This window comes from Equus przewalskii, chromosome 9 (assembly GCF_037783145.1).
Source record: "Equus przewalskii isolate Varuska chromosome 9, EquPr2, whole genome shotgun sequence".
Classification (NCBI taxonomy): Eukaryota; Metazoa; Chordata; class Mammalia; order Perissodactyla; family Equidae; genus Equus; species Equus przewalskii.
The window spans coordinates 21,224,896-21,248,006 of NC_091839.1; the positions used below are offsets into that span (position 1 = coordinate 21,224,896).

Genomic DNA, 23,111 nt, shown 5'->3' on the forward strand with positions numbered 1-23,111 from the left:
GACACCCGACTCCTACTTGTCCGTTTTGAAATCGGTTTTTGTTTGTTTCACACACAGTGTAAAACACAGGCGGCCGCAATATTGCTTTTCTTCCTACCCCGCCGAACGCAATTTAGCTGGCTCCATATTTGCCCGGGGAAGCTCAAGTCTCTAAAAATCCACCCATTTTCCGTAAGAATCGAAGGACCAGGAAACCACATAACTTCAGCGCCTTCTCACCTGTCGGCCACCCCTGGCTACCGGCCCCAAACGCGCCCCTCAGCCTTCTGTACGTCAGGTCTCCCAACATGGCTGCGCCCGAGAGATGGCGAGCTGGGCGCGGCCATATTGCCTCCGAAGGACCTGCCGGAAATCCACTTGTCCTTGCTCGTTCAAATGTGTTGGACCCTCTTCGGCCGCCGTAGGCGAACGAAAAATCTGAGCGACGGGTCCAGAAGTGGAAGCCGTTCGCGGAAGTGTTCCGTTGAGGCTCTCCCTGTGGTTCGGCATAAAGCAGGTCAGTGTGTGGTTTTGTCCCTTGAAGTTTTTTGTGTGTGTGTCCTGGGAGGTTTGTCTCTCACAGAGTGAAGTGATGTCCACAGAGTGAAAGTGGTGTGGGGTGGACCGCTGGAATTATTGGCGGGGTCGGGCGCAGGGAGCGGAACCAGCTGGGAATCTATGACGCGCTTGTGTATGGTTGGGGTATGGGAGGGGGCTCATTAGAACAGTTAAGGGTCTGTAGAGATGAACGACCGTGTCCCGACCGGCAGAGTATGGGGTCTTTCTGGATCTTTGTGCTTGTAAATGATGCAGGTGGTGTTTACGATGATCCCAGTGTCTGGTTCAGGTTGGGGATTTAATATGGGCGTAGTGATGCTGGGTGGATGGTCCAGGTTTCGGATTAATAAGGGGGTGTGTGCTCAGTGTCTGTGGTGCAGAGACTGTGGGGGCTGAAGCTGTGGACGCGTGGGAACCCCCGCTGTTGATTGGCTTGAGGTTCTGACCTCGGAGGCTGGGGCAGAATGCGGTACAGCCCAGGGCAGTTCGTTCGAAACCGTCTGTTTTTTGGCCTTTTGTCCAGGGGTTGACTAATTGCAGATGGAGGGACTAATCCAGCCACGCCCATCTGTTACATAGTATCGTAGTTCCGTGTATGGCTCCTTTTGCCCTGCAAAGGCAGGATTGAGTTCTTGTGACGGAGACCTGAACCCTCAAAGTTGAAAATGTATGTTTATCCCTTTGCTGGAAATGTTTGCCCACACCTGCCCTCGCCTCTTAATATACAGCATCGAGCACTGTTGCTAACTTGCCTGACATACATTCACACTTTCTTTTTTGTTAACAGAATCTTCTTTTTGTTAAGTATTCATCCCTCTGGCAAGGTGTCCAATATCCCGGTTTGTTAGTAAGTCCTGGTTGGTCTTAAGTCAGTCATGGTGGGTCCGGTTCCCGTTGCTAGTGATTGAATTTCTGTGAAATGAGCTTGGGTATTTGGTGCAGTTCTAGCCGGCTGTATATGTGAAAATCCGCTTAGAGGTGTCAGCATACAAAAACAGAAACCAGTTGAAGAGGCAAAGCGTTTATTTGGGATCAAAGAATTGCAATTTGGGGAGCCACAGATTCAAGTATAAACCCAAATAGTGTCCCAGTTACAGGAGAGGGGCTCAGGGGTTTTATGGGAAAATGGGAGGATGAAGTAAGTTGTATTAAAGAAGAGTTCATTGGTGCTGGATGAGGTGAGGCTAGGTTTCTAGTTCACAGATTGACTTGAAATTTGGTTATCAGCAAAGTTCAATTTCATCAGTCCTTACAAACAGGATATTCTGTCCTTACTGACTTCTTGGAATGTTGGTGGTTTGGTCCAGTTTGGCAGAAAAAGAAAACAAGGCAGTTCCTCCGAAATGGCTTGTCCGGCTCTATTTGTGTGGCTCCACTCATGTCATCTTTCACATTGGTTTCTGGGGGAGCATTTGCTCTTTTAAGTAATTCATTCCTTGGATTTCTTTTCCCATGTTGATGATGATATTGTTTGAATATAACCTTAATTTTCTGTCCTACTTTCTTTCTTTCTTTTTTTTTTAATACTCTTTATTTCATCATTACTTTTGTGTGTGTTTGAGAGGGAGATGCGCCCTGAGCTAACAGCTGTTGCCAATCCTCTTTTTTTTGCTTGAGGAAGACTAACCTTGAGCTAACATCTGCGCCAGTCTTCATCTACTTTGTTTGTGGGATGCCTCCACGGCACGGTGATGACTGGAGTCCTCACTCGGGATCTGCCTAGTATGGGAACTTGAACCACTCGGCAGCAGGGCTGGCTCCTGTCCTGCTTTCTGATGTTTATAACTTATTCTTGTCTTAGTGCATTGCCTCAACCCTGCAATACAAAGTTGAACAGAGGGGTCATGTGTGGACATCTTTGTCTTGTTGCCTGCTGGTAACATTCACCTGCTCTATTGGCTGGAGTTAACAGGAGGGTAGGGTCGTAAAATTATGAAGTCATCTAGGATTTCAAATTTAATAACATAAAAATGTTCATAATCTTCTTTCAAGACTAAAAAAAATGTCTACTTTATCTGAATTACATCTCCCATTAATTTCTTATATTCTTCATTTGCACCAGGTCTCTTTCTGTCCATCTCACTACAAATGCATATATTTTATTGATCTTTTTAAAGAACAAGCTTTTGGTATTGTTGAGCTCTTTCATTTATTTGTTAATTTAAAAGGTCTGCAAGTTCATCAGTATAAAAGCAATATATCTATGAATAGTCGTTGCTCAGGTCAAGAAACAGAACATTGCCAGCACCCCAGGGGTGCTCTGTCTCTTCCCGATTATATGACATCCTCACACCCAAAGGTAATTACCATCCTGCTCTCCATACCAAGCACTTTAAGGGTTTTATTTATAGTTTTATCATATAATTAATCATTTCTTTTCATTATATTTTATTTAGTTGTGCCTATTTTTAACTGTGTATCAATGTAGTTATACATCATGCTTTTTTTGGTCACCATATATTTTATTATTTTTCCTACACATTCTACACTGTCATCATTCATGTTTTTATGTCAAGCTGCTTTTGCTCAATATTTCTAAGAATCATTGATGTTTTTTCACTTAGGTGTCTTTTTTTTTGCTCTGTAACAGGGGTCAGGCAAACCTATAATGTTTACACAGTAAATATTTGAGGAGTTGCAGGCCACAGAGGGCTTCTCACATAGACCTCTTTGTTTTTGTTTTATCATCCTTTAACAAATTCTTATCTTGCAAGCTGGGCAGAGGTTGTAGTTTCGCCATAGCGTTCCTCTGTTTGAGCATATGGCAGTTTTTCCTACTATTAATTAAATTTGTATTGTTTGCAGTTTGGATTGTTATGAATAACGCTTCTATGAAAATTGTTGTCCATATCTTCTGTTCAAAGGTGCCCTTATTTTTTTGGGAGCAGGGGATAAATAGCTTAGATGTATACCTCAGAGTGAAATTGCTGTGTCTTAAGGTGTGTACAACTTCAATTTAAATAGATGATGCCAGATGTTTTCCAATGTGGTTGTACCATTTACCCTTCCCCCGCAGAATATAATTTGCTTCCTGTGGCCTCTTTAAAATATCTTCGTAGACCCTAATATCATTAAGAGATTCTCCTAGGTTATTTTCTTAACGTTTTATTGATCTGCCTCTCCCAGTGAAATTGACGGTTATCCCCCAGCATGATTTTTTGTGTTAAGAGGTGGGTTCAACCTTCTCCCTGCCCTCCCACCCCCAGCTTGGATATCTGACTGTCCCCGCACCATTTGTTAAAAAGGCAGCCTTACCCTCTTCTCTGCAGTGCTGCCTTCGTCATCAAGTCTAGATATGCGTGAGTCTGTTTAGAGGCATTTTATTTTCTTCCTTTGTCCTATTTGCCGATTATTGTACTAATATTGTACTGTCATCATTAGTGTAACTTTAAGTTTAGGATTTTGATTGGGATTTCATTACATCTCTCTATATATTTGGGAGACATAACATCTTTGAAATGCTTCATTTTCTGAGTCATCTTCATAGTCCATCTTTCCAGTTATTTAAACCTGTTAAAATTTCTCTCAATATTTTTTCCTACTTATCAGATATTTTTGATCCTCAGAATCGTATTGTTTATAAGTTTGATTTTGTTTGTCGACGGCCTTTTTGTTCTGTCAGTTTCTGGGAGAAGTGTGTTGAAGTCTTCTGCTGTTAGTCTGGATATGTTTATTTCTTCTTGTTTTGTGGTCCGTTTTTGCTGTATCCATTTCAAGGCTATATTGTTAGGTGCATAGAAATTGCAAATTTTTATAAGGTGGTGACTTGAACTTCATACCAGTTAGCATTGTTTCTCTTTCTCTGTAGGAATTTTTGGGCTCTCTGGTCCATTTATCTGAGAATATAGTTACAGTATATTATCTATGGTTGCTCTTTCCATGGTATGTCTTTTTCTAACCTTTTATCCTCAAGCCTTCTGTATCATTATATTTCAGACACGTCATTTATAATAGCATGTTATTACGTTTTAAATTTTAATCCAGTCTTACAGTTTAGAAGCATTTGTGTTTAATGTAATCAGCTGGAATCCTCGTTGTTTATACTTAATATAGTTCTTAGTATGTATTGTTTTAAAATAGTCATCTAAGTGCATTGTTTTTGCCCTCCTTATTCTCTTCTTTTGCCTTGTTTTGGGTGAATTTCTTCTTATTATATTTCCCCCTTCCGTTAGCCTGGGAATTATGTACCTTAGGACAATTGTTAGTTTTCATCATGGCACTAGAGATTACATACACCATGGAATCTTAACTTTGTCAAATTCTTGTGTTAATTAGTAACATTACACTCTTCTTGGACAATACAGGGGATCTTAGAGCACTTCGACTTCATGTATCACCTTCCATTTTAGCTACAATATTGTGTACTCTTGTTTTTTATGTATTTTAAATGTCCTAAGATATCATTACTGCTTATAAGACAGTGCTCTGATTTGCCCAGTTCCTTGGTTTTGAGACTGAGATGTGTGAACTCACGAGGCGTACAGAAACGTTTGAAGAGGCTCCTGAGCACACGTGGTTTAAAGGAAACAGTGCCCAGATCCTCTCCTTCCAGATGGTGTGTTTTGTATAATTGACGTGCCTGAGATTCACCTGCTCCTGAGGCATGGCGCTGGGGTGGATCTCATTTCCCTCGTCTGCCTTCAGTCACCCCACTTAAACTTCACAGATAAAGGCTACCTCCACCACATTCAGAACCTTAGGCTTTATTGCTCAGGAGTATAAAATCTCCTGGGTACCAAATAAAGGGACACTTAGCAGTACTGTGGTTGTTGTGTGGAGGTGCGTGCTCAGGAGCAGTGAGGCGTCCGGGCTCAGAGGAAATGCCCCACTCAGACTGAATTTTCTCCTCAGCCCACAGGTCCTGACTCCCCAGGAGGAAGAGAATCATGTGAAGGAGGAAGAAGTTACAGGATTTGGTATCAGTATTTCTGGGGACACACTTGATTGAGGACTGAAATCTCTGAACAAGAATTCAGAGCATGTCCAGAAGACACAAAGACAGAGCCTCTGCACTGCCAGCTCTTTTCAGAGAAGAGGAGAAAATGATGGAGGCCCAGGTGACTTTTGGTTTGTTTTATTCTTTCCTTTGTTCCGTAGTGGATTTGTAGAGCCCTGTCACAGATCACTTCCATTAATCTGAAAAGTATAAATTTCAAAAAGCAGGATCTGGGGAGAAATCAAGTTTGTTTTTAAACTCAGGCAAAGTGGGAAAAGGAATATAGTTCATAGGATGGACACTAATTGTTAATATTGGGACATATGTATGACTGGAGGGTCCTGTGGGTTCTATTAGCTGTCCACTTGCATCTAATCTCTCTGACAGCCAGCACCACAAGAGAATCATTATCATTTACATGGTACGGACTGGTTTTGAGGAGAAAGCTGATTATTTCCTAGGGAATGTTTTTCCTGCTTATTCCTAGAGGTGATGTGGTGGACGGTGTCCTGACCAGCAGCCTCCTTATAAATGCAGAAGCAGATTCCCTGTGGCTGTTCCGTAAGGGATCACTCATAGACGCCTGTAGGAATAGACTGATGGAACTCAGTGAGAGCGGGACCAACGCAAGTGAATTTCAGCCTTGTGGTGGTCTGGATTCTCCAGGACTAAAACCAACCACCCGAGGAAAGCGGAAGGATTGCAGGGCTTTCAGACGGTCCTCAGTGAACAGGTGGCTGGGCTGGTGTGTGAATAGAGACTTGGAAGTAGAGAGCTGAAGCTGCTGTTGTCTGGTAAGGACTGGGCCTGGTGGAATCTGCTTTAGGCCTTCTCCTTGTCTTAGAAAATTCAGAGTCCTTCCTCGTCGTGTAGTGAAGAAGGGACCTTATGTAGAGAGAGGTCTGGCCTTTGCCCTCGGCTACTGGGGGGAGATCTCTAGGTCCCTGGAATGTCCTGCCTGATAGAAGTGTCTTTGTTTGCCTGGGGGCTTGGACCACTGGACAGTCTAAAATGTGATTTATGATGGGGACTTTGGGCCGTGCTGTGTCACTTCCGACTTTAAGTGGCGGCCAGAGGTACTAACTCAACTTCCAGGAGGGGCTGAAGACTGAAGGTCAGTCACGCAGGCAATAGGTGATCAAGCCCCAAGAAAAACTGCACAACAAAGGCTTGGGTTAGCTTCCCTGGTTGACAATACTCTGCATATTGTCACATGTCGTGGCTGGGAGGAGGTAACACTGTCTAGGACTCTGTGGGGAGAAGGTGACCGGAAGCCTTATGCTTGGACCCTCCTAGACCCTGCCATATGCGTCTCTCCCATTGGCTGATGTTAATTTGTATCCTTTCTCGTTAATAAAATTTTAATTGTAAGTGTAGCGCTTTCCTTAGTTGTGTGAGTCATTCTAATTAATTGCCGCACCTGAGGGTGTCATGGGACCCTGGATTTTGTACCTGCTTTTCTGAAGTGAGGGTGATCCTGGGGACCCCTGAGCTTGCAGCTTGTATCTCAAGCGAGAGCAGTTCTATGGGGACTGTTTCCTCACACTTCGCAGTATGACTGACTCTTGGTCCCCATGTTCAAATCCAAAATCTCATCTACCTTTTCTTAAATTGCCTTTATTTTTGTTAGTTACACAGCTGACTCAAGGATCTATTTAAAGACTGAAATCATAAAGTACACATATTAAAAACTAAGTTTCTTCTTCATACACTTTCTTCTTAATCCTCTTTTATAAATAGTTGGTAATATTTATTTCCCATCATGGTATCTGTGTGTGGCTCTGCGTCTGTGTATGTATTGATAAAAGTATGAGTATATATGTATCTATTTGTAGATGTAAATATACACATCTATTATGATATTTTTTACATGAATGGAATCATATTCCAAAAACATAGCAGCCAACTTGCAGGGACTCTCCTTCGGCCTACGATGGTTCATTTTGAGCATCCAAAGATCAGTGACTGCAGTTGATTGAAAAACATCAACTATATAAAATTGCATCAGTTCATAGTGATGCTTGAAAAACTACAACGTGTGTCACCACTGAAGGTTGGGAGAGATGCAAGTATTTAATCTGAAAAATGGTGAAGGAACGTAGTCAAACATATGTTATTTTATGTGAGGGGGCTGCTGTCTGTAACTGTAAAAACTATGTTCTCTATCTATAAATTTGTCATCTCAAGAATGTTGTGTAAACGGAATCATTCTGTTTGTAACCTTTTGAAATTGAAGTGAATTGTTGGCTGCCAGGGGCTGAGTGTGAGGGTAGAAGAATATGGCTGTGGCTGTAAAAGGGTGCCATGAGGGATCTGTGTAAGGGAGCTGTGCTGTGTCTTGATGATGGCGATGACCACGTGAACCTACACATGTGATAAGATTGCGTAGAGTTAAGTAAACAGAGACCCGCAGAAGTGAGTGCATGTAATCTGGTAGATATGGATAAGGTTTGTATCTGTGTCAGTTTCCTGACTGTGCTATTGTACTATAGTTATGCAAGATCTTACTGTTCTGGGAAACTGTGTGAAGGGGCTAGTGTTCTCTCTGCATTATTTCTTACAACTGCATATGATAATCTATAATTATCTGAAATGAAGTGTAAAAAAACATTTTAAAAAAGGATAAATATATTCACTGTGGAAAAACCTAAGCATCAGTGATAAAGTCCAAAGTTCTTTGCCCAGTACCCTGAGATGTGACCCTTCCTCCTGAAAGAACGAGGGTCATCGGTTTAATCTGTATCCTCCAGACTGTCTTCAGTGTCGAGATAATTTTTGTTGTTGGTGTTTTTGTTTTTATTTTAAGAAGAATCATACTGATGGTATTTGTTGTTTTTTCCCTTTTAAGTGTGTTTGCATTGGTTACGTGTTAGTACATACCAATTTCCCTTCTGTTTGACCCTCTGTCCTGTCCTCTAAGTGATGTGTGCAATGCTTTAGCTGTTCTCCTATTTAGGAGCATTTAGGTAATTTCGTTATTACAAACTATGAAACAGTACAAGTCCTTGTTAAGGCCTGTTTAGGAATTGGTGTGAGTATTTTTGACTGTGGCTACAGAGAAGTCAGTTGCTGGGTGTACTTATCTCACATTTTAATGGATATGTCTGATTGCTGTCCAGAGTGACCGTGCCACTTTGTGGGCGTTGTAACACAATGTTTAAAAGTCTTGGCTCTGAGCCACTTGCTAGCTCTGTGACCTTGCGCACATCATTTTGCTGTTCTACGCCTGAATTTTCTCATCTGTAAAATGGAATGATGGTAATGGGACCTACCTCATAAAGTCTTATGTGGATAAAATGAGTTAATCTGTATAAAGCATCTAGAAGAGTATCTGGCTCATAGTACATACGATGTAAGAGGGTTCAGTGTTGCTGATCTTTCTAATACTTGTTATGATGATGATAGTAACTTTCATGACTGTCAGCAATATAAATGGCCGAATATTCTTTTTTTCTTTGTTTTTGAGGAAGATTAGCCCTGAGCTAACATCTGTTGCCAGTCCTCCTCTTTTTGCTGAGGAAGCCTGGCCCTGAGCTAACATCCATGCCCATCTTCCTCCACTTTATATGTGGGATGCCTGCCACAGTGTGGCTTGACAAGCGGTGACACTTCTGCCCCCGGGATCCAAACTAGCGAACCCAGGCTGCCGAAGCAGAACATGCGAACTTGACCACTGCGCCACTGGGCCTGCCCCGAATATTCTTCTTTTTATTGAGATATAATTGATATATTGATTTCTGGTGGTCAAATATTCTTTTGTCTTGCTTTCTTTTGCATCCTTCTAATTACTGGTGCTACTAATTTGAGATATTTCCTGGTCAGTTAGGTTATTTGTTCTCTGAAATACTTGTCTGTATCCTTTGCTCATTTAAAAAATCTGTTGTGTCTTACTGATTTATAGGATTGTGTATGTCCGCTGTATATCGATCCTTTCTTCTATATGTTGCAAATATTTTTCTCCAGACTTTCAGTTGTTTCTTTCCATATGGAAGTTTTAGTTTTTGATTAAAACTTTTGTCACAAAATTATTAACATTTTCATTTCTGGCATTTAATGTATGTCATAAATATATTCTATAGGGCTTTTTAAAATTTAGCATTTAGGTCTTCTATCGGTTTCTGTGAAATAATAGAAAATGTATATATTGGTCTCTGCCTCCGGTTCCTGGCACAGAGCTCGTAAAACCCTTGTAATTTCTTCAGTGATAAGAGCATTAGGAGTGCTTTTTGTTCTAATATTTGGTTTTTGACCTCAGCCTTGACACTGAGCTCCCAAATTCCTTGGAATTTCCTGGGTGATAGGAGTGTCTTTTGTTCTAATGAGGTGACTCTTGGTGGGCTCCTGGATGGGGGCTGGTCACCAAAAAGACCAAGGCATGATTAGAAGCTTGGAACTTCCAGCCCTACTACCCGTTCTTCGGAGAGGGAAGAGGGGCTGGACATGGAGTTAATGATCGATCACGCCTATGTGATGAAGCCTCCATAAAATCCCAATCGTGTGGGGTTTGGTGATCACATCCACGTACCGGGAGAATGATGCACCCCAAGTCCATGGGGACAAACGCTCCTGTGCTCGGGACCCTCCGAGACCTTGCCCTGTGTATTTCTTCATCTGGCTGTTCATCTGTACCCTTTATCATATCCTTTAATAAACGGGTAAACATAGGTAAATGTTTCTCTGAGTTCTGTGAGCTAGCAAATTAATCGAACCTGAGGAGGGCATCGTGGGAACCTCTGATTTATGGCCAGTTGGTCATAGGTCACAAGCAGGGTCACAGTCTGGACTTGGAATTGGCACCTGAATTGGGGGCAGTCGTGTGGGACAGAGCCCTTAACCTATGGGGTCTGTGTCCAGGCAGTTAATGTCAGAGTTGAGTTACGTTGTGGGATATCTAGTCAGTCCACCAAAAGTTGCTTGGAATGGAAAAGTCCAGACATCTGGTGTCGGAAGTGTTGTGAGTAGTACTATAGAAACAAGTTGTTCCTTTTATGTGTCTAATATGCTGTTAACCTGTCTGCTAATATGTGTGTGTGTGTGTATGTATACATCTTTCATATTTTTTGTAGATTTTTCTCAACTCTACCTGTCATTATTTACAGTCTCCTGTTCTTTAAGCATTTTTGATAGTTTCTTTTATTCCTTTCGATATGTTAAACATGTTATTAAACACGTAGTTTCTTACAATTCTGGTATCTTGAGTCTCTTCACAGAAGATTCTTCTGATTGATTGACTGTGAAGATTCAGTCATCCTGATGTCATTAGCATATATGTCCATCTCATATATGTATATATATATGAATGTGTTTCTAGATTAACAAGAAGACTTAACTTCTACACATTATGGAAACTTCTAATTGGATGAGTGGATGGATGACTGACTACACAATTATAATTAGTTGTATCCTAATATTTTATTAGGCTTTTGCTTCTTCCATGGTACATTAAAAACCAATAAACAACCCACTAGATATGTGGAAATGATCAGAATAACATTTCTTCCATATCATCAAAAGGACATCACTTCATTAAACAATGCTGTTATTACAGGAATCCCTGACATTTGATGATGTGGCTGTGGAGTTCACCTGGGAGGAGTGGCAGCTCCTGGCCCCTGCTCAGAAGGACCTGTACCGGGACGTGATGTTGGAGAACTATAGCAACCTGGTGTCAGTGGGTAAGGACAGCTCCCCTGTGTCACTCAGAGGGTCCCCAGTCAGTGGTGTTTCCATTCTCAGCTTCTGAAAGCTCTGGAGTGTCTTTGGTGCTCTGAAGTGGTAGATAGTAGTGGTAGTCTTCTCTCTAGCCCCAGAGAAATGGATTTATTCTCCCTTCTCCTGATAGAAAAGCATTTACCTGGTAGATGTGTGTGATATCGTGATTTATATTAAGAAATATAGGGGCCGGCTCTGTGGCACAGCGGTTAACTTCGCACGTTCCGCTTCTCAGCAGCCCAGGGTTCGCCAGTTTGGATCCTGGGTGTGGACATGGCACCACCCCTGGTGTGGTAAAAAGCCATGCGTGGTAGGCGTCCCACATATAAAGTAGAGGAAGATGGGCATGGATGTTAGCTCAGGGCCAGTCTTCCTCAGCAAAAAAAGAGGAGGGTTGACTGTAGTTAGCTCCGGGCTAATCTTCCTAAAAAAAAGAAAAAGGAAATATATATATTTGGTCTTCATCCCCAGTTCTGGTACAGAGCTCCTAAAACCCTTGCAATTTCCGAAGTTATTAGAGGATAAGGGTGAAATGTGTGTATTTTGTTATTCACGTAAGAAGACACTTTAAACCACATCTGAGTTTATGTTACTGAGGTGATTTTTGGATAGCTACTGGATAACCTAAGGATAAGGGCTGGTTGCCAGGGGAACCAACCATGCTTAGAGGGTTGGAACTTTCAATCCCAACCCCACTCCTGGGGAAGAGAGATGGGGCTGGAGGCTGAATCAGTCACCAAAGGCTTATGATTTAATGTATCATGCTTGCTTAATGAAGCCTCCATAGAAAACCCAAAAGGACAAGTTCAGAGAGCTTTCGGATTGGTGAACATGTCGGGGTGCTGGGAGAATGGTATACTTAGAGAGAGCATGGAAACCCTCTGCCCCTTCCCACATACCTTATACTATGTATCTCTTCCATCTGGCTATTCCTGAGTTGTATCCTTTTATAATAGACTGGTATTCTAGTAAGTAAACTGTTTTCCAAAGTTCTGTGAGTAGCTCTAGCAAATAAATTGAACCCGAGAAAGGTAGTCATGGGAACCTCTGATCTACACATGGTTGAACAGAAACCCAGGAAACAACCTGGACTTGTGATGGGTTTCTGAAGTGGGCAGGGAGGCAGTCCTATGGGAAGGAACCCCTAACCTGTGATATCTGACTCTAGTGCCAGGTAGAGAGAGAGTGAGAGTTGAGTTCAATTGTAGTACACCCAGTCAGTGTCCACTGGTGTCGCAGAATTCCTTGATGCGTCAGAAGTAGTGTAGTAGTGTAGTAGAGTGTTGACAATAGAGGAGACACAGAGGAGTGTGTTTCTCCTTTATAATGTGAAAATCGTTTTGTCCTCAAATACAACATTCTGCAGTCTTCAGACCCCAATCCCAGTTCAGTGTGTGTCAGTCTTCCATCGTTTCCCACCAACAGGTTATCAAGCCAGCAAACCAGACGCACTCTCCAAGTTGGTGCAAGGAGAACCACCATGGACAATGGAAGATGAAATCCACTGTCGAACCCATTCAGGTGAGTGAGAGAACCCGCAAGGGGCAGGCTGTGGACATCACATTCTGGTGGTTCAGAGAAGAGTCACAGCGGTGAAGGGGGTTTGAGGATAGGTCACCAGTCCTCCCCGTGTCTCTCCTGTGTGAGTCCTCTTTTTCTTTGTAGGAGTTTAGCGAAAAATATATCCTATAAAGATAAACTCTTCTGGGATTTGATCTCTCTTTATCGACATCTTGATTTCTTGTTTACATACTTGTCTTCTTCCTAGGATTCTCAAATCTTTCCCTTCTTCATAGTCTTTCACCTCCTTGCTATGAAATTCTGCCTTCCAAGGCCTTTCTCCAGAGAGAAAACTTTGAATTCCTCACTGTCTTCTGACTACTGCATGTTTCTGCCCCATTGGTAATGTTGATTTCCCTTCCTAACATCCACCTCATCTTAGATGCTATTCCCCCAAAGCAAACTGGTCTTCACTGTGCCTTTGTCTGCTTCTCTTTTTCTCTTAGCTTCTCTGTTCCCCTCTCTGAGGTTCTCCAAAGTTTCTCTTTTCCATTTCGTCATCTGATCCCCGAACCCTTCAGAGTTTTCTTCATTCTAATAAGCTGAGCTCCTTTGCTTCACTGGGGAAGACTCCCAAATGGCTATCTCCTTCATGTGATCCCACCACAGCTTTTAGTTCTATATAATTTACTCATCTCGATGGCGACTCTCCTGAATTCCCAATAACTTCAAAGAACTCGACTCATCGTCCTCCCTAGAAAACCCCTCTAGGTTTAGGTTCTGCTTTACTCCTGTGCATCTCACATCCTGGCCATCCAGGCATTACCTTAAATGTTCCTACCTGCAGAGTTTCCTTCTTTAAAGGAGCCTGCTGTTCATGAAGAATTTTTAACTAGAAAAGATATTTTAACATTCTACATTCTCACTTCTCGCCTAAACCAGATCATAACTCATGCCTACTTCCATTTACTTCCTTTATCTACTAATTTTGAACCTTTCTTCTCATTCATTGTAGACATTACCATTGTCTTCATTTCCCTAAAGGGTTCGTTTTTCTTCCCATCATACTCTGATGACATTAAGTCCCAGTTAACTCCGTTACCTGTCATATGTCATTAAAATTCTTCTTTCCATGATCTCCGTGATATATCATCTTGCTCACAAAGAATAGATTTCCGTCTTCTCTCCTAAACTCTCCCCAGTTTGTTCCATACATGTGATTGCTTCCTTGATTCCTTCCTTTAAAAATTATTTTTTGATAGCCTAGTGTATACTGGAAGGTAAGAGCAGTGAGACAAAGCATACAAATAGACCAAGAGCTTTCATTCTAAGAGAAGGAGTCAAAAAATTAATCAAAGTAAACAAATAAATACTGTATCTAAGGAGTAAAAAAACTGAGTCAGCATAATGGAACAGTAGCTGCTGGGGCTGCTCCTGCCACTGCTAGAGGAAGGGAAGACCTCTCTGATAAGGTGCCTTTGATCCAAAGAGGAGGGATGTTAGTTGGCTGCTGAGTTAGGAGTGCTCCAGGTAGAGAGGGTAGCAGGTTTCAAAGCCCGAGGCAGGAACGTGTTTGAGAAACATTAAGGAGCCCGTGTGGACAGAGCTGAGTGTGCTGTCAGGAACATAATAGATCTAAGACCAAAGACGCAGTAGCGGCACGGGGAGGGGAGAGTAAGACGGTCATGTAATCCATTTCAAGGAATCAGGCTTTTACTCCTAATGAGATGAGAAAACATGAGGCCTGGAGTATTGGAATGACATGAAATAATTTAAATTTTCAAAGAATCCCTTTGGCTGCTGTGTAGAAAGTAGACAGAAGTGGGTAGGGATGCAAGCGGGAAAGCCATATAGGAGGCTATTGCAAAACCTGACGATAGAGAGAATGGTTGGCTTCATCTTGGGTGGAGAGGTGGGGTTGGTCCAGTTCTAGGATTGGTACGAGTTCCAGGTTTATCTGTGAGGAGGGCAGGAAGGATTTATTATTGAGGAAGATATCATTTGTAAGCGAGAGAAACAGATGACGAGTGATGCTCAGAAGTTTGTCCTGGTTACTGAAAAGAGTGGAGTTGTCATTTACTGTGATGGAGATGATATGTGGAGAAGGAGGTTTGGGTTGAGAAGTCAGGAGCTCTGTTTTGAACACTGTGAGTTAGATGTGCAGGGAGCTCTCTGCTGTGTCACTATCTTTACTCCCCCAATGCTGACGACAACCACAGTCCACCAGCGAGGCCTAGCTTCCTCCAAAATGTAACTTGATTTCCTCTCTCTCTGTCCATCTCTGTTGCTCCTTCCCGTCAGTTTTCACAGCCTGTTTTCCTTCTGCTCTCTTTGTCTTTAAGTGTTTTTGCCAAACTGCAATGCAGGAATGCAATGAGGAATACGCTTGTGTATCCCCAACACTAGCATCATGACTGGTACACATACTCATCAGTAAGGATGTGTGGAATGAATGAGTGTGTCCCCCACCAGTTTGGATGGGGTGGCCCTCCAACCTGTGGTCTGCTGCTCACAGAAATTGCTTCTATTTTACAGGCTCTGCATGTTTTGCAAGACCTTGTTTAGAAAGCAGCCAAATCTCTATTTATTCATGGTGATTTATGTAACTTTGTTTTTACACTAACTACTTTTACCTTTTGGTTTGCTTATATTATTGTTTTTTTCCAATGTGCAAGGAACATTAAACATGAAGTTTTAGTTACACTCATTTCACAGAGTCATCACTAAAAAGACACCTCACATCAAGGTATTTTTTTAATTACCTTTCTTCCAGATGAAGATGACGGATGAATTCATTGTTTTTTTTTCATTCCTAGAAATCTGGGAAGTTGATGATCCTGTGCCAGAACACTTAAAAAATGAAAGCATGGAGAATAGACTGGAACAATGGCATGAATATAATGCATTTGAAAACTCTGTTCATCAGGACAGAACACATTTTGTGTTAAGGCAAAATCATGACCTATTTGACGTACATGGAAAAAGTATGAAATCAGATTTAACTTTACTTAACCAGAGCAGAAGCTGTGAAATAAAGAGCCCTGCAGAGCTTACTGGCGATGGGAAATCCTTTCTCCATGCTAACGATGAACAATTTCATACTGACACTAAATTCCCTGAGAGCCAAAAACTCGTCAGCACTAAGTCCCAATTCATCAGACATCAGAAAACTCAAAAAATAGAGAAGCCTCATGTGTGCAGTGAATGTGGGAAAGCTTTTATCAAGAAGTCCTGGCTCAGTGATCATCAGATCGTTCATACAGGAGAGAAGCCTCATCGATGTAACCTATGTGGGAAAGCATTCTCCAGAAAGTTCATGCTCACTGAACACCAGAGAACGCATACAGGAGAAAAACCTTATGAATGTGCTGAATGTGGCAAAGCCTTTCTCAAGAAATCACGGCTCAATATACATCAGAAAACACATACAGGAGAGAAACCGTATATATGTAGTGAATGTGGGAAAGGATTCATCCAGAAGGGAAATCTCATTGTACATCAGCGAATTCATACAGGTGAGAAACCTTATATATGCAACGAATGTGGAAAAGGCTTCATCCAGAAGACATGCCTCATAGCACATCAGAGATTTCACACAGGAAAGACTCCCTTTGTGTGCAGTGAATGTGGAAAATCCTGTTCCCAGAAGTCAGGTCTCATTAAACATCAAAGAATTCACACAGGGGAGAAACCCTTTGAATGCAGTGACTGTAGGAAAGCCTTCACCACGAAGCAAAAGCTCATTGTCCATCAAAGAACTCATACTGGAGAGAGACCCTATATTTGCAATGAGTGTGGGAAAGCTTTTGCCTACATGTCTTGTCTTGTTAAACATAAGAGAATACACACAAGAGAGAAACGTGGAGATTCAGTCAAGGTGGAGAACCCTCCCTCAGAGAGTCACAGCTCATCACAGACCAGTGTTGTCCTGCAGGAGAAAAACCTTGTTAATTCAGTGACTATGCAGGTGCCTTCTCTGCCTCCTCAGACATCCTTAAACATCAGTGGGCTTCTAGCAGACAGGAATGTGGTCATTGTGGGACAGCCTGTGGCCAGATGTGCACCCTCTGGAGGGTTTGCACAGGAGAGAAACCATATGAATGCAGTGAATGTGGTTGTGCCTTCAGTGGTCAATTATGTCTTATTTTATGTCACAGAAAACCAGTAGGAAAAAACTCAGGAGACATTCTGTGTGGAAAGGGGGTTGAGCAAAAATTTCTAGTTCATCTTATGTCTGAAAAGTACATACTGAGAGAAATTGTGTAAATGCTGAGACTGGGAACGCCTAATATCCTCATCCTCTTCAATAATTGCACTGATGCAGAGGCATAATGTGATGATAACCCAAACACATATCCATCAGTTGCTCTATTGTGTCAATTAAACGAATAAAGGAATCCTGAGTTCAACTAAGAGGTGGAAATATTAGGTGAATTTTTAAAAGGTATAATTTGTGTCTGGAATGTTGCTATGAATGAAAAACCAGGAATGGGCTAATATTGGATTGGTGGGATTTAAGGCATGTATATATCAATTCAGTTTCCCCAGGCCAGGGTGAAGCATTAATTGAAAACTGGGATGGCTACCATAACTCTTAGAAGTTCATGTTATGCAGAGGGACTTACAAAACAACAGCCTTAGATTGAATCCATTCATTCATTTCCTAAGTATTTGTCAAATACTTCCTTGTACTGGGTCCTGTTCCAGGAGCTGAGGATACAGTGGTGACCAAAACAGAGAAAGCCAATGGTTTCTTGAGGACAGCGTTGAGGTAGTCGGACTATCTTTAAGTGATACCTGTACACACCAGCTAACCTAGTGAGAGGATGTAAATAACTACACTAGGTAAAACAGACATTGTCTTAGTCTTTTCTTGTTGCTGTAAGAGAATACCATGGGTGGTGTATAAAGGCAAAAATTTGCTTCTCACAGTTCTGGAAGCTGTGAAGTCCAAGATCAAGGTGCCAGCAGATTCGGTCTATTGAGGGCCTGTGTCTTGGTTCATAGAGGATAGTCATCTTGCTGTGTCCTCACATAGGGGAAGGGGCAAGGGAGCTCTCTGGGACATCTTTTATAAGGGCACTAATCCTATTCACGAGGGCTCCACTCTCATGACCTAATTACCTCTCACGTGTCCCACTTCTTAATACAATCACATTTGGGATTAGGCTTCAGCGTATGAATTTTGGGGGGACACATTCAGTCCATAGCAGATAGGGAGTAACGTTCAGGGGGCTGTGATAATTTCTTGTTCAAGGGGTATATTATTTTGAGGGTGGGCAAGGACTCCTCTTAATGGACTTTAAGCACCTTTGTATACATGTAAGTTATTTTTTTAATGCCCATGTCTTATCTTTCCAAGTAGATTAAAAATTCTTTGATAATTTTTTGCTATTTAAATTTTAAAGTTTTTACAACAAAATAAAAAATCAGTTCCTCAGTTGCACTAAACCCCATGCCAAGTCCTCATTAGTAATATGTGACTAGTGGCTACCTCATTAGACAGCAGACGATGAGCAAACTTAGCTAACTATATGGCTGAAAGGTATGTATGCAGTGAGAGAAATTTGTCCTCATTTCCATCAGCCCAGAAAGTTACACTGGAAAGCACTGATTTACATGGTTTTCTATTTCTCAGCACAGAAAAATAAAAACAAATTAGATACTGATTTGAAAAGTGAATGAAGGAGCTATTGGACTCTGAGAGTAACTTGTCATTGAAGGGAACGAGCCATTGGAAGGCAGTTCTAAAGAACACAGTTGTCTCCCTCCCAATTGTGTGTAATTAGAGACTCAGTGACTGCATGCAGGCTGGGCAGAGCAGAAAAGAAAAAGGATCCTCAGAGTAAATAGAATAAAAGGAAGACAAGAATCTTAGTCTCTAGGAATGGAGGCGAGTATAGAGATGGGAGTTGAGATCCTAAGGGATGTCGTGGAGAAGAATCTTTGTATTTGTCCATAGGACTCACCCTTACCGGCTGTCGCCATTTCAAAGATTGCAGCTCCAGTTAGCTGTTGAATTGAGACGTGCTTTCTCTTCATTATTCCCTCCCTCTCCTGGGAGTGGGGCTCTTGACTTTTCTCTATCCACAGTTCTTGCCCTTAATCTCCTAACTATCTCATAGTTATCCCCCTATCCAAGTTTCAAACAGTGAATCTTACTCATAGGAAGAGAATTGGAAATTTGCCATTCTGTAGCTGTCTCAGAATTCAACCTGAAATGCTGGGTTATTGGACAACTCATTCCTTTAGATGTATTTTAAAGCACCATCACCGTGCAAGGCGCTGCGTTACACGCTGAGGATACGTCAATGAACAAAACGGGCCAAGGGACGGTCTATGGAGTTTACACTCTAGTGAGGGAGAGAGACAGTACATGGATCACACAATGTCAGGAAGTGATAAGTCCTATGAAGAAAAATAAGGCCTAGTAATAGTAATTTATGTGTAGTAATGGGGGAGGCTTTATTTCCATTCCCCTCTCCCCTTCATAGGCTTTTCAGGATATAGTTTGAACCAAGACCGAAGTACTAAGGGGAGGCACCCATCATATTTGTAATCAGAGAATATTCCAGGATTGTTTCTAAAGATTGTCTGGGACAGACTTCTTGCCTCCGATTCTCTGAGAAACTTAAAAGAATGCAAATTCCGGAGTCACACCTGTCGAGTGAAATAGTCTAGATGATAAAAGTGAAGGAGTTTATTCAATAATCAGCGTGAGGAATTTGAACCCCAGGAGAACAGTTCAACAGAGGGCTCTGATGGAACTGCTCCGAGGTGTGTGAGTTTTAAGTGCAGCTTATGTCTCTTGCACAAAACAGTGCACGTGAGGGGAAGAGGAAAAGAGAAAAAGCATTAAACTAGATATCATATATGTAAAAAAAAAAAAAAGGATAGAGTACATCTGGGCTTTCCTCTACGTTATCCATTGAAGGCAACATAAACAAGAATTTCTTGGTTATACATCAAACAAGTTCAGAGGCTGACGTTATGTGTGTGGAGGGAGGCAGGGACCAGGGTCGTTAATTTGTCCCTCCATCTCTAAGACATGCGGTTGGGAAATGTGAGAGTGAGGTACCCCTTTCTCTCTTCCTGTTGTGCATCTGTCCAGCTGACATCTTCAGTCGTGAGGTGTGGGGGTTGCAAGGTCATTTGACACAGGCTGAAGCTGGCCCGCACGGCTGCTTCACAGCACAGCCTGGATTTTATTGTACTGATTAAAAGCTTCTGCAGTTTCTTGCTACATTCGCCTGTTAGATCAGGGAGAGGGGTCCCCAAATCTGTCCACACATCTCACACCTCCTAAACCAGAACCTCTGGAGCTGGAAAAGAGGACTCTGCATTTTTTATTTTATTTTATTAATGTTATGATAGATTACAACCTTGTGAGATTTCAGTTGTACATTATTGTTAGTCATGTTGTGGGTACACCTCTTCCCCCTTTATGCCCTCCTCCCACCGCCCCTTTTCCCTGGTAACCACCGATCAGATCTTGTCAATATGTTAACTTCCACCTATGAGTGGAGTCATATAGAGTTCGTCTTTCTCTGACTGGCTTATTTCGCTTAACATAATACCCTCGAGGTCCATCCACATTGCTGTGAATGGGCCAATTTTGTCTTTTTTTATGGCTGAGTAGTATTCCATTGTGTATATATACACCATATCTTCTTTATCCAATCATCTGTTTCTGGGCATGTAGGTTGGTTCCACGTCTTGGCTATTGTAAATAATGCTGCGATGAACATAGGGGTGCAACGGACTCTTAGGATTTCTGATTTCAGGTTCTTAGGATAGATACCCAGTAATGGGATGGCTGGGTCATAGGGTATTTCTATTCTTAACTTTTTGAGAAATCTCCATACTGTTTTCCATAGTGGCTGTACCAGTTTGCATTCCCACCAACAGTGTATGAGGGTTCCTTTTTCTCCACAACCTCTCCAACATTTGTCGCTCTTGGTTTTGGATGTTTTTGCCAATCTAACGGGTGAGGACTCTGCATTTGTAATGGCCTGATGCACACCTATTTTTGAGCATATTTGCCATAAACCCTGGATTACTGTCCCCATCACCACCTCCATATAATAATGGGATGGGTTGTAGCTGTGCCCTTCCCATTGACTCCAGACTTTTACTGAGCTCACTTTTAGTGGCCTTTTCCTGAGTCCCCACCCCAGTCACAACTTAGGCTCGTTCCAGCCGCTCTTTTCCCCTAGTTGGCGACGGCCAGCCTCACACCATACCAGTTTCTGGAAATCTTTTTCTGTTGTTAAAAACAGCTTCCTGCAAACTAGTTTCCACCCAGAAGGCTTCTCATGGCTGTCCGTTTAAGGGATGTATTATCTTTTCCCTTTTAGGAGTGTGTTCTCAGCTGCTACACCAGCAACTGCACTCCTACTTGTCCGTTTGAAAACTTTTTCTTCTGACTGCAGAGTGGATAACATGCGCCACGGCCATATTACTTCTCCGCGGAGCCCGCTCAAAGGAACTTAGCCCGCTTCATATTCGCCTTGTAAAGCTCAAGACTCTGAAAATGTAGCCATTTCTGCAAAAGTCCAACTGCCAGAAAATGAGACAATTCTAGCGACTTCTCACCTTCCGGCCAACCCCGGCTACTGGCGGCAAATCCAGCCGCTTGCCTCCTGTACGTCAGGTGTCCCAACATGGCCGCCCCCATGTGACGGCGAGCTGGGCGCGGACATATTGCCTCCGAGGGACAAGAGGGAAATCCACTAGTCCGCGTTACTTCAAATACTTAAGACCCACATCGGCTGCCGTAGACGGAGCCGACAGGGGCGACCGGTCCAGAAGTCCGAACAGTTTACGGAAGTACAACGCTTAGACTCTCCTACTGGGTCTGGGGAAACAGGTCAGTATGTGGTTTTATCGCTGGAAGTTTGTTGTCACAGTGGGGGCTTTGTTTCTCACAGATTGACGTTTGGGCTTGGTGTAGTATGGTCCCGTGGACTTATTGCCGGGCACGGGGGGAGGGTGGAGGCGCCGAGGTGGAGGCATTTCAGGGGACCCGATGGGAACTTGATTTGAGGTATTTGAGGAGAACCGGACGCGTCTGTGTGTGGTCGGCGTGCCCTGGGCGTCCGTACAACGATTAAGATTCTCTGGAGATCAACGCCCTTGTCCCGACGGTCAGGCTGTGGGGTTCTGCGATCACCCCGCTTGTAGGGAATGTGGGTGGTGTTCACAATGATCGCAGTGTCTGGTGCAGGTTGGGGATTTAATATGGGGCTCAGTGATGCTGGGGTCGGGGTGTCTGGTCCACGTTTCGGATTGATACAAGGTGTGTGGTCAGTGTCTGCGGCACAGACAGGTTGTGAGGGCTAAAGCTGTGCACGCGTAGGACCCCCGGCTGGTGGTTGGGTTGAAGTTCCAACTTCGGCGGCGGGGACAGGAGGAGGTACCTCCCAGGGCAGTAGTTCGAAAGCATCTCTTTTTCAGCCTTTAATTCAGGAGTTGACTGACTACAGATCGAGGGACTAAAGGAGCAACGCACGTCCGTTATGTATCGTCTATGGCTGCTTTCGCCCTTCAAAGGCAGAAGTGAGTCTTTGGCCCGCAAAGTCGAAAATGTGTACCTGTCTCTTTGCAGAAAATGCTTGCCAACGCCTGCGCGCACCTCTTAATATATGGTAGTGGGCTCTGTTGCTTATTTGTCTGACATCAACACATTTTCTTCTTTGTTAGCAGAATTTCCGTTTTGTTAAGTATTCATCCCTCCGGCAGTGACCCATATCCTAGTTTGTTAGTGAGTCCGAGTTGGTCGTAGTCATTCCTGCTGGTTCCAGTTCCCGCTGCTAGTGACTGACTTGCTGTGGAATGAGCTTAGGTATATGGTGCAGTCCTAGCCAGTTATGTATGTGAAAGTCTGCTTGGCGGTTTCTGGAGGAGCATTTTCTCTTTTAAATAAGAAATTCCTTGAATCTTTTTTTCCATGTCGATGATGATACTGTTTGAATATAACCTTAATTTTCTGTTCCATTGTCTAACGTTTATAACTTATTCTTGTCTCAATGCATTGGCTCACCTCTGCAAGAGAGTTGAAAAGTGGTGTGGTAGTGCACACCTTTGTCTTGTTGCCTACGTGTAAAATTCACCTGCTTTATTGTCTGGAGTTAACATGTTTTCAGGAGTGTTAATCCAGGATTTCAAATTTAACGACGTAAAGTTATTCATAGTATTCTTTCAGAGAAGAAAAAGTCAGGATTTTTATCTGAGTCATATCCCCCATTAATTCCTTATATTCTTTATTTGCACTTTCTCTTTTGCCTGTGTACATATTTATCTCACTATAAATATGTATGTATTACTGGTCTTTTCAAATAACAGGGTTTTGGTATTGTTGAGCTCTTTCATTTATTAATTTAAAAGATCTGCAAGTTCATCAGTATAAAAGCAATATATCTATGAA

General features: G+C 42.5%; 1 protein-coding gene across 1 annotated transcript in view; it reads left to right on the plus strand.

The window, feature by feature from the left end:
• Positions 1-350: 350 nt before the first annotated feature.
• LOC103554209 (zinc finger protein 432-like) overlaps positions 351-23,111 on the plus strand; it is a 29,632-nt gene continuing 6,871 nt past the window's right edge. Inside the window, exons 1-5 of the mRNA XM_070559536.1 lie at positions 351-496; positions 5,389-5,594; positions 11,022-11,148; positions 12,611-12,706; positions 15,502-16,850. Coding sequence (XP_070415637.1) covers positions 5,517-5,594; positions 11,022-11,148; positions 12,611-12,706; positions 15,502-16,850 — 1,650 coding nt within the window. The 5' untranslated portion in view covers positions 351-496; positions 5,389-5,516. The remainder of the gene's footprint in view (positions 497-5,388; positions 5,595-11,021; positions 11,149-12,610; positions 12,707-15,501; positions 16,851-23,111) is intronic.